Here is a 12,128-nt window from a genome sequence, read left to right as displayed (position 1 = left end):
TTTAGATTTTTTTTTTTTTTAATAATAATAATAATAATTACGAGAAGTGCCCTTTTTCCTCACTTGAGCCCCTGTCCCTTAAAATGCCTGGGCGCGCCCCTGTTGTATGCGAAGTCGTAAAATTGATTGCGTGCGTGCGTGCGTGCGTGCTGGAAAGCCCCTTTAAAGCACGCATGCGCAGTGGGAGGAGCTTACGCAGATCCTGACGGAAGGTCTTTTTGTTTGGGCCGCCCACAGACTCGACGCTTGGTTTGATTCCCCTGGTTAACAACCGTTTTTTATCTGCATTAATTTCGGTGAGTACTTTGTTTTCACGCCGTCTCTTCCCGCTCCCACACCGGCCACGTCCACTCCGAGACTCCCACGCTGAGTGTGGGGACGTTTACGATTAGGATTTCCACCCGGGATTGTTGCAATCGTGGACGCAGCTGGAGGGCGAATTATGGTTTCCTCCGGTTCGGGCAGCTATGTTAGCATTAGCCCCCCTCCCCCCACTAGTTCCCACGGTGTCTCGAAGTTTACCCGTGTTTCGTTAATGACGTGACGACAACGTGTCGGGTTTCACGGCGGACGATCTCACCGCGGCGGCCATCGCAGTGTCAGCAGTGGTTTAATTATCCAAACGCGATTAGCGATGTAGCTAGCGGGCCATGCTAACAGGAGCTAGTTAGGCGCATGGCGAGGCCCGGAGTTAGCCAGTGCTAACCCGCAATTAGCTATCTGTCAAAGATACAGCCCTTATTGCGTCGCAGCTGATATTCATCCATGATGTTTTTAAACCTGTAATAAAACAATGTTCTGCTTCCATCGTCACACTTGTTGACGCAGTTGTAAGTTACAGCACCTGACTAGTTCGAGCAGCCCCGCGGTGGCTCCTCGCATTGTCTTTTGTTTGTGTTGTGTCACTTTGCTGTGGTGTTCACATGAGTTCAACAGCTCTCTGCTAGTTGTCGCCATTATAAAACCAAAGTGTTGATAACACCGCTTGGCTTTGGCTTTTAATTTAAATGGAACTTTCTGCAGATGTTAGAGCTTTAGATCTGCTCTGTCGTGCACAGTTACATAAGTTAGGAATTGTACAAAAACACCACCACTTTGTTTTGTTGTTCAAACAAGATTATATTTTTTTTCGGTTCATATCTTTGCAAACTGAATTTATTTGGGTTTCTTAATTTTTTGATGTAACGTTTTATATAGTAGATTCATTTTTAATAAGGACAACGATGTTCAGATAAAATGTCTCTGGAGATTTTAGCAATCACAACTTAAACTAAAATATTTTTGGACATTAAGCAAAAGGAAAAATCTGGATAATTTCCGGGCACAATAATCCGGATATGTTTTTGGAATGTGCAGACAAGAGCAGACAGCACCAGTTTTGCTGGTTTGGTTTTATTACCTCTGGGTATATGCTTTCAATTTTGTCAAACTGAAATTGTGCAAGAATAATTTATGGTGTCGAACTTTGATACCAATATGGAACTTTCCCAAGTTACACCCAAACGCATGGGATATAAAACTCAACTAAAGGGAGCAACTCCTTCTTTTCGGTTGTGTTTCAACATGTAATCTGCACGGCCCGAGCGAACATTAACTCTATGTTTTCTTCTCAGGGTGTCTTTTATGAATAATCAAAAGCAGCAAAAGCCAACGCTTACCGGCCAGCGTTTCAAAACGAGGAAAAGAGGTCAGTGTTCATTGTTGCTGCATTTTGTTTTTCTCTGCTTTTGTGTGCCTAATTGTGTGCATAATTCTTTCCTTGTCCCTGGGGGCTTTTTTTTTTCCTTCACAGATGAAAAGGAGAGATTTGACCCTACTCAGTTTCAAGAAAGTATCGTACAAGGCTTGAATCAAACTGGCACTGATTTGGAAGCGGTTGCGAAGTTCCTTGATGCCACTGGCGCCAAGCTTGACTACCGCCGCTATGCAGAGACACTCTTTGACATCCTGGTGGCTGGCGGGATGCTGGGTGAGTTCCCATAATAAACAATTACTAACATGTGTGCGCAAGTTATCTGGTATCTGTTAAGGCATTGAATAATTTGAATAAGCAGACATCATGTTTCTAATTTGGCTAGAAGGTTAATTTAACAAGTAGTATTGATATGAATTTGAAGTAACAGAATAAAAAGTGCAAAAAATGTAATGTATGTCAGCTGATATATCTGTTTGGAGATTCTTCACTCCATAATATTGATATCTTTCCCAATATAATCCACATTGGTCAGGAATTATAAATGTTTCTATGCTTTTTTGTTTATTATCACATTAAAAACATATTTATTCTTGAAATGAGTATTAAAAAGCACATTAAAAAACATTCATATAAATGTGATGTTTGCAGGAAGTTGAGTCCATGCAGTTACTTATTATTTTTGATTTGAGATTTTTATTTTCATCCCTACAGCCCCAGGTGGGACTTTATCTGACGACATGACCCGCACTGAGTTCTGCCTCTTCACGGCACAAGAAGACCTGGAGACGATGCAAGCATATGCTCAGGTGAAGAGCAGCTACTGTTTGTACAGATCCGTAGAATTTAACGGGACACGTCTTGCACATGTAAGAGCTTTTCATCAGTGTTTCTTTTCTTAATCAAAATAGGTTTTTAACAAGCTGATCAGGCGTTACAAGTACCTGGAGAAGGGTTTCGAAGAGGAGATCAAGAAGGTGAGGATTTCAGACTGCTCTCAAACATCCTATTTAAACTAAGCTCATAATGTGTAGTTTAGTTGGACACTTCAATGCAGGGTGGGGTGTGTGCGTTAATATGCACAGTTTAGAAGGCAACAGTTTTTATAGGCGAGGAACTGTGACATGAGACACGACGGGGAACTTGTATAGAAACCTGTTCAATCTAATTATGTATAGATATGATAAAATTGTTTCTATTAATGTTTCTTACTTTTATTCAATCAGATGTGAATTTACTATTTTCAAGCTCAACTTATCTTCTAGTGCTTTGAGAAAACAATGACATGTTTTAAAGATTGTTTAGAGTCTGCAAAATAAATAACTGTTCAGGGACAGTAAAAAGTAAAGTATCGCTTCTCCTGTAGGGACATAAACCATCAGAAGTTTCACAACGTCTGTAACAAAATAAACCTGTATATTTTTCTCTGCCTGTAGTTGCTGCTGTTTCTAAAGGGGTTTACTGAGTCTGAGCGCAACAAACTGGCCATGCTCACTGGTATCCTGCTGGCCAACGGCAACATATCAGCCTCCATCCTGAACAGCCTCTTCAACGAGAACCTCGTCAAAGAAGGTGAGGACAAAAACTGGACATTTTCTTGTTACAAATGTTTCTCTCTTAGATTTCAAGTTTTTCTTCTTCTTCCCTGTCTGTAGTGTGTATTCAATCAAGAGTATTGCGGCAATACAATTTCTCTTCTCTCTGCTTAGGAGTATCTGCAGCCTTTGCTGTCAAGCTGTTCAAATCATGGATCAATGAGAAGGACATCAACTCTGTTGCCGGCAGTCTCCGCAAAGTCGGCATGGACAACAGACTGATGGTAGATTAACTGTTACAAATCCAAAATGGCTGTTAAATTGTCTGCTGTATGTTAAAGTGTGGAATTAATCCCACTGAGCAAAACAACATTTGACTCACCGTATTTGTATTAGTTAACTTCACTTTAAAAATAACTCTGGCCCACAGGAACTCTTTCCTGCCAACAAACGGAGCTGCGAGCATTTTTCTAAGTACTTCACTGACGCGGGGCTGAAGGAGCTATCTGACTTCGCCCGAAACCAGCAATCCATTGGCGCCCGCAAGGAGCTGCAGAAGGAGCTCCAGGAGATGATGTCACACGGTGAACCTCAGAAGGAGGTGAGGTGGTTTAAGGGTCGAGATTAACCCCTAATAGTTCTGTTAACAGTACTGATGTGGACAATTAGAAGCCTGTATTAACATCCTGATTTGTGTTGTGTTCAAATTCCTGACATATATAGATGATACCTAATGTCCTATTTCTTCCTACTTCAACAGCAAAGATATCGGGAAATAGTCCATGTTGAACACAATGACAATGCAGTGAAGCCGCTCATAGTCTATTCCCTTCATAACGTCTTTCAGTTGATGCAGTTTGAAAGTTTTGTTTCTCTTTATTAACAGACTCTTCTTGTTTCCGACTTTGCCACGTCGCATAGTTTTGTGTTTGACTGACAGCCCAGCACCTCGGGCATTAACTAGTGAACAGAATGATGGCAGTGTCGGTGAAATGAGTCATGAAGCTGACGACAAGTTAACAGTCTCAGTGTTAATAGAGGCGCAACAGTAAAACTTTTAGTGCAAGTTGTCAAGTTGGGCAACAAGAACACAGCTGCCAAGTTGGAGCTGTCTGTACAAATCCTTATTACTGAGCAACTTCAAGCTGTAATGGACTATGAATAAAACACAATTATTAAAATCCTGTTTCCTAAAGGGAGGGTTGGGAACCTCCAGCAGTCATCTCTGTTACTGCAATATTCAGACCTTCTGGCTGTAAGGCCACGAGAAGGAGAAGCATGGTGTTGTGTTTTCAATAAAGGGGGGAGCTAACAGTTGAGACAAGTGCGAGGAGTCTTGTTGCTGCGCTGACCCATCAGTGTTTGTTTCCCTGTCGGTTCAGATAATCGCCTTCACCAAGGAAGAGATGAAAAAGGCCGGCCTCTCTGAGCAGGCGATGATCAGCATGATCTGGTCCAGTGTGATGAACTCTGTGGAGTGGAACAAGAAGGAGGAGTTGGTGACCGAACAAGCCATCAAACACTTGAAGGTACGACACCTTTTAAACACACAACCTGAAAATATATTGTTTAACGGTTCACTGTGTGGGACTTGATGGCATCTAGTGTTAAGGTTGCATGTTGCAACACACTTGATGCCCCTAGTCTCACGCCCTCTTCAAACGTGTAGGAACATCTAAGCTGACCCGGTTTGTCCTCTCTGTCAGAATGTGTTTACCTCACCCTTATTGCAACAAGTGTGAGACTATTGGATTGTTCTATAATAGAACTGAGCAAAATCTTGAAGCTGTCCTGAAGTAGAGCTGAGTGCAGAAACCTGTACAAACCTGTATTGCTGCTCTGGTAGACGTTGTACTGTTTGTGATATCAGAAGGGGGAATAAGAACAAGCTCTGCATTAGTTGCAAACCTGAAGAACATGCTGTTGCTCGATGTCAAGTCTTAATCTTGCCATAAATTGATTTTTCTTTCCTCATTCTTATCCATGTCTCGTATTCTCACAGCAATACAGCCCTCTGCTGAAAGCCTTCACCTCCCAGGGCCTGTCTGAGCTCAGCCTGCTGCTGAAGATTCAGGAGTACTGTTACGACAACATCCACTTCATGAAGGCCTTTCAAAAGATTGTGGTGCTCCTCTACAAAGGTATGTGTCACATCCATAGAGGGACACAGGTTAAATAGATAAAACAACTTTGAAAGTCGCTCTGTGAACTTGTCTTTAAACTCAGATTCAGCTTCTGGTTAGTTACAGATTTCTGAAACGAACCTATTTATTGATAAACCTTCAATCTGAAAAACAAGAGAAGGCAGCAGTTGATTGTATTTCTCGCTCATATTGTGCTTATGCTGAAGGTAGTGTTTGCACAGCTTTGACACTTGTCACTTCTTCCCCTCGCAGCCGACGTACTGAGTGAAGAGGCCATACTGAAGTGGTACAGCGAAGCCCACCTTGCCAAGGGCAAGAGTGTTTTCCTCGAGCAGATGAAAAAATTCGTTGAGTGGCTAAAGAACGCCGAGGAAGGTAAAAAAACAACACACCTCCAGCCTGGGGCTTTTTCTTTTCCGTCACATAATTTGACTTGTCACAGAAGGAATATCACAGGTAGAGCTGTTGTTCATAATCGTCTCCTGACCTAAGTGTCAGGGAGCAAGTACACACAAGATTATGGAATTGGATTACGGAAAGTTATCGTCGGGTTGAGCTACACAGGTCTAACTCTGAGTTATATTAATCATCATGTAATGTTCTTGTCGATTGGCACGTTTACATCGATGTCAATATTCTGACATTAACCCATATTACTCAAGACAATAATCTGAATAAGACTCTGTCATGTAAGCAGCATTTTTGTTTGTTTTTTAATATCACCCTGTTTAGGGCTTGATCCCTAAACCTTCAGCTTTCTGACCATTGCCAATCTGAACAAGGTCATTCTTTGAATAAGCAAGAATAAAATGAAGGCCTGTGACAGTTACTAGCTGTTGCATTCCCTGGGTAGTAGGGGGTCATGTTGACGTGTCGCCCTGTCTACCGGGCATCAAAACAGGAAGTGGTAAAGCCTGCCTCTTGCTTGATTTGATCAGCTGCCTGGGCCAAGTGTGACTTCGATGAGCACCGACTCCACCCCTTGAAAAGTAGAAAATATTTTAACTTTCTCGTGTGTCTAAAATCCGCTTGAAAAAGGTGACTCATCAGAATAAGTTCAGCAGTCAGGATATTGCTGTACATAGTTGTCTGAGAAAACGTGTTTAATTTGGTTGGAAATTTCGATTAACTCTGTTTCTCATGTTTTCTGTCCAGAGTCTGAATCGGAGGAAGAGGAGGCGGACTAAGACCTCTATCGCCAGATGAGCTTTTTTTTTTTCCCCCAAGTAGCAGCAGGAGCAGTAGAATGTCTTTTCCCTTCTTTCTCTTCTACCTCCTGTTACTTCTTTATCCCCAAACACACTCATGCACCCTTCCACCACTCGATCGCATCTAAAGGTTATTTAAACAAAATATTGTTTTTCAACCTGGTGTTGTGGCTCACGGTGGAAGTGGAAAACTAAGGATTCTCCCGTCTTTATTATTATAATCTTGGTATTGTTGTTATGCCTTCTGTAATTTGGATACAAAACATTCCATGCGATATCAGCGGCCGCAGCTCGTACCAATCTGAACTAGAATTTGGTCGAATTCAAGTTTGCCTATTTGCCAATGCGACTACGAGGCATAGGAAATGTTGATGTGACTCAACAGCCAAAGTTTTTCCCCTCTTCTCCTTTTTATGCTTTATTTTGCCCCAAACAAGTTTTGGCTCTCCTGTTTGGTCTTAAACTCCGCCTTCTTTCTTGACTTTTGGGTAAACTTGTAACGCGTGTCGAGGTCATTCTGGTCAGTCCGTCAGACGACACGCACCCCTGTAAGATGCCTCGCCAGCTAACTGATAATTATTGGTTTCTACTTTCTTTAATCTGATATAAACCAATTTGACTTTTTTATGAAATAAAGATTATTGAAATGCTTCTTATTGTGTTATGACATTTTTATAGATGATGTAAAGGGCAGAACTTTACTCAAAACCGTGGTATTTGTTTATGTTCAATTCCAAAGCCCACATGAAACTAGAATTTCTCGACATGGCTTGAAAAAGCCTTGAAAAATCTGATGACCCTAGTAAATTCCAAATTTGTCCATTTCTGGCTGTTGACTTCTGCGTTACATTTTCTCAATACACTTAGTTGACATGAACTGCACTTTAAAAGCATTTGTATACACTGAATAAGGAAGACCGTATATCATTTTCCTGTTTATTGTACAAAAATACATTTATCTTCAAGCAGCTTCTCAGTGTTTTTTGATGTGCAAAGGACAAACGTCAGGTATTCAAGTACATTTTCATACAGTCATGTTACACATTAGATTTAGAGGTAGGCCTTCATATTTAAAAACAGGTCTGAGGTAGCATGCAACATTTCCCTGTGATAGTTTTTATCCACATTTGCTTTATACTGTAGGGATCTAGTTAATTGTAAAAGGATTTTGTTGATATAAGTGCAAAAGGCACCCAAATGCACTCTGCATGTCAGGACATCCCACATTCATGTGCGCACAAAACAAAAAGTTTTGTGTTTTCAAAGTGATACAGAAATTGTGCAAGAATGCAAAAGTAAACATTTTACCACACTGCAAATATATTTAGCTTAATATTTCATCTTTAATTTTAGATGAGTTAAAGGTTAAATTATGGGTGCCTCGTGGTGCACTCCAACTTCAAACTCACTCTCACGGTCACATTTCCTAACTCTAACCAATAAATAATATGTGTATGTTTGTTAAGTCTTGGGATTCTCACTGTTTTTATTTCACAGATAGGACTTATTGTAATCAAGTCAGTGAGTATCCATAGCAACAACATACACACGCAGACGAGAGGGCTCCTCTTTATATTTAGTGATTTTGATTTTTTTTTTTCCACACTCTGATTTAGTCCAGTGGTTCAATCACTTGCCCAGTGACGCAATGTCAAGAGTTCAAGACAGAGAGGACAGGAGCTTTTCGTTTTTTTTCTCACTATCTCTCTCTCAGGGTCTCTCCTTCCTCTTAAACTGCTACAGTCTCTCTCTCTCACCTGGATCATGTTATCAAAATGCAGCTTTTATACATGTCTTTCTCTCTCACTGTCTCTCTCTCTCTCTAGGGTCTCTCTCCTTCCTCTTAAACGAAATGTCTCTCTGTGGAGCCGGCAGCAAGCACAAGGCCCCCATACAAAATTTCCCCTGGAGGAATTTTCTAGTTTCAGTTTTAACCACTGTAGAAAGTTTGCCCTCTGCAGGTGAAATGGAAAACTGTATTATGCCTACACATAAAAAAACTTTTTCTTTATCATTTTCATGATGTAATTGTTTTATTTATAACGTTACTGAAAAGAGATGTAAGTCACACAAGACTAATTTGATCAAATACCCCTGATGAAAAACTAAATTTATCCTACACTTACTTTAGATTTATTAAAAATTAAACTCACCAGTTTATTCCTCGTGTTGTGCCTAAAATTGTCCGTTTTGTCTGAGCAGTTAGACACACAACTGCGACAAATTTGTTGTGTTTCCAGAAAACAAATGATGCGACCCCTTGTTTTATGGTGTGTTGTAAGAATCTCTGCAGATGTGTTTACAGTAGCACTTTTCTGATTCCTGAGTTGTTCGTATGTTACATTTTATCATGCAGAGATAGCCTGAATTCCCCACTCTTCTCTACTAGTGGCGATCAATGAGTTAATGCCCCTTTAAACAGGGCCCCCTGTGTAATTGCGATATTTCAGACAGCACTTGAAGGCAGCATCAGCTCAACTGACAGCAACCACTGCACTAGCAGCTTCTTTTTTACTGTCCTTCATGTGACTGTAGGCATCAAGGTAGTTTTTTTAGGATTCGGACATGGCGTGGGGGGGTTAGTACTATTTTTGGGACCCCCCCTCCTCCCCATCAGGTGCAGCTTTACACACTGGCTCAAGTTACAGCTCAACCAAAACATAACGTTTCCAGAAGCAGACTGACGTGAACAGAAAGTGCTTCTTCAGTGTTTGTCGTGTCTGTGGTGTTCTAATCTAATTCAAATATAAACACATTATTTATATATGTACAAAGTCCTACAGGTGCGTCTATACGCCACATGTCTACATGTAAACAAACTTCACGATGAGCTACTTCTCGTCTGTCCGCAGTCGCTTTGCTTCACACAGCTGCTGAGTGCTTCCCTCCATCTCTGAGCTGTGGAAGCAAAGAAACAACACTTTTAAGCATTGTGACATGTAACCTACCAATGTCCCCTTCAATTTAATATTTCTCTTATTAGTGAGATTCAGATGTTTCAGGAATCATCACAGTTACACAGAAACAAGGCAGTTTCAAAACTAGTGCACTTAAATTTTAAGAAATGTCTTAATAAGAGGAATTAAATTTGTCCAGAGTGCAAGAAAACATTGGAATTGTGGCTGATGTGACAGAGAAAATACAATTTAACAAATTTAACAGCAGTGTTGAGTCACAAGCACCACACCAATCCACTGCTATTCTTTCACCCAGTATTGTTTTATTATTGTTAATTCAACATTAACACTTCTTTTTCATTGGTTTCAATACACGTTATAACCTTTATTTTCATTCAGCAAACACTTTCATTAGTATTTGTATTTGTATTGAGTTAGTATGTTATGGTTTACTGATCTAAGGACCACACATGAGCTAAACCCTAAATAAGTTAACTGTATAAATAAAACTCATTATTTCTAACCGTATATTTTATTTTGAGGAGGGACCCAGACTTTTATCTAGAACAACATTGAGTTTAGGTTAAACTGATGACCCAGGCTGCACAACACATTTACTTTAAAGCCCTGAACGCACCACAGCATGTTTTCATTTTGTGTTGTCAATCACTGGAGCAACAGCTGCCACTTTAGTGGATCCAAATAATATTTGAACCTCATGCAAACCCAGCATTTTAAATCGTATTTCCAATATAAAGACAATGAAGCATCATTGAGTCTACTTATAGAACAATATTTCCTGAATGTTGTGACTTTGGAACAAATACTTTACGCACGACCTTTCTGTTCTGTTCATGCGTAAAGAATCTTTTACGCACGACCTTTCTGTTCTGTTCATGCGTAAAAATCAACACCTGAGCAGTTCTGTGGTGCAGGAGAGTGTCTGTTGAATGTTTACTAACCAGTTTCCTCTGGTTGCTGAGGCAGAAAGTGCAGATAGGGCGCAGGGAGGGCGCACTGAGCGCGGCGGGGCCGTGCAGGATGCTCTGGTAGCGGAGGCAGGGCTGTCCGTCCCGGCAGTCCTCCCCCAGCAGCAGCACGTTAGCCAGGTGGGAGATGTAGCTGGAGGCCAGGCGCAACGTCTCGATCTTGGAGAGCTTCCTGTCGGCAGGCTCGGTGGGAATGAGCGTGCGCAGCGCAGTGAAGGCCGTGTTCACGCTGTGCGTCCTGTCCCGCTCCCGCGCGTTGGCCGCCTGCCTTTGCTTGGTCGCTCCGGGCAGACTCGTTTCCCCGCCGCCTCTTCCACCTCCGCTGCTGCTCCGCCTTCGCCTCCTCCACCTCGGTGCACCTCCACCGGCCGCTCCCGCGTTCCCCTCAGGCTCCCCCGGCTCCCTGCGCGGGCTGCAGCAGCCGGTGGACTTCCCGTCGGAGTTGTCGCTGCTGCTGTCCAGGTCGTCCAGGTCAGAGGTGAAGCCGTCGGGCTGCGCGCTGCGCTCGCTGCCGGTGGACTTCATCCTGGCGCTGTTGTGGTCAGACTGGAGCTGCTGGGGCCGTGCGGGCGGGCGGCGGTTGCACATCACTTTATCCTGAGGGTGAAAATAGCACCCGGGGCCGAGCAGGTGCCGCCGATCCGGTGACCGAGGGGGTTTGAGGCGGCCGGCCCCCGGTGGATCGACATACCATTAGTAATGAATGACGGCTGCTTTTTAGGTCGCCAGCCCTCTGCAGAAGAGGGAAGACAGGTGGAGCCTGAGGGGGGACACCTGTTGTGGCCTCGAGGACACTGAATTAGGCTCGATCTACATCGGGCTCCCCGCTGGGCTGATATCATTTATTTAATATCAAAACCAATAATCATTTTTTAATGAAAGATGTTAACTTGTGACTTTTTGAGATGGTGGCAAAGAGCCTGTAAGAGAGTGGATTGTTATAAAATACAGAAAAGAGAATACAAGTCTGTCATATCTCTAATATGTATAGTCAAAAAACTATTCCACATACGACAGCAAAAGAACAATCATGTGCTTGAATTGATTTATTAAGATACATAATTGTTTGGGCATTAAAGTTATATGTTCTCTTGAAGTTAAATTCAATTACAACAGTTTGATTAAGACAGGTGTCACGTGCACTTGCAGCCTGCGTCATAAACGCGTCTTGATGATGTCACGGTTCCCGCGACTCCGGCATCCTGTGGTTACTCATCCCAACAACAGGTTTGATCTTTCACTGGATGGGTCATCGGTCCTCACCCTGCACGTCTGTTATTGCTCTGTTTAACTTTGGCATACGATCTGAGAAGTGTGGCACTCACTGATGTCTGTGTTAACAAGAATCTCAGTTTGGGGAAATTATTTCCGCAGCAGCTCTTCTGGTTCAGGAGACTGGAGGATCATGGGTAATATCCACCGATTGGTTGTGTGTTTCAGTATGAGCTAGGTTTATTTTTTGCTTCTTTTTTTTTTTTTTAATCACTTAATAGCTTAGACATGGAGCCCCACAGAACTATTCACCACATGTGGCTGCAGAGAGCGCTGTTGCTCAGTGAAAGTTTCTTAGTGTTGCTTTAAAGAAAATAAAACAACCGAGTACTTCAGAGTGAAGTAAAATTAGGGTTTTATTTCTGAAGGCCCTGATAGAAGTTAAACTAC

The 12,128-nt window shown here is 42.1% G+C and overlaps 2 protein-coding genes across 2 annotated transcripts; one reads left to right on the top strand and one right to left on the bottom strand.

The window, feature by feature from the left end:
- Positions 1-151: 151 nt before the first annotated feature.
- bzw1a (basic leucine zipper and W2 domains 1a) lies at positions 152-7,231 on the top strand. The gene is made up of 12 exons (XM_020102258.2): positions 152-296; positions 1,614-1,687; positions 1,793-1,969; positions 2,408-2,502; positions 2,605-2,670; positions 3,130-3,265; positions 3,403-3,512; positions 3,659-3,829; positions 4,611-4,757; positions 5,231-5,369; positions 5,625-5,747; positions 6,528-7,231. Exons 2-12 carry the CDS (start codon positions 1,624-1,626, stop codon positions 6,557-6,559), a joined length of 1,260 nt encoding a protein of 419 aa, XP_019957817.1. The 5' UTR covers positions 152-296; positions 1,614-1,623; the 3' UTR covers positions 6,560-7,231.
- Positions 6,792-11,234, bottom strand: LOC109639020 (transcription factor 15). Its single transcript, XM_020102260.2, has 2 exons — positions 10,440-11,234; positions 6,792-9,478 (listed from the first exon to the last, which is right to left on the bottom strand). The coding sequence occupies exons 1-2, from the start codon at positions 11,052-11,054 to the stop codon at positions 9,443-9,445; spliced, it is 651 nt and encodes a 216-aa protein (XP_019957819.2). The 5' UTR covers positions 11,055-11,234; the 3' UTR covers positions 6,792-9,442.
- Positions 11,235-12,128: the final 894 nt, after the last annotated feature.

This window comes from Paralichthys olivaceus, chromosome 24 (genome assembly GCF_024713975.1).
Source record: "Paralichthys olivaceus isolate ysfri-2021 chromosome 24, ASM2471397v2, whole genome shotgun sequence".
NCBI lineage: Eukaryota > Metazoa > Chordata > Actinopteri > Pleuronectiformes > Paralichthyidae > Paralichthys > Paralichthys olivaceus.
The sequence above is the reverse complement of the archived record's forward strand: the minus strand, read 5'-3'. Positions and strand labels throughout refer to the sequence as shown.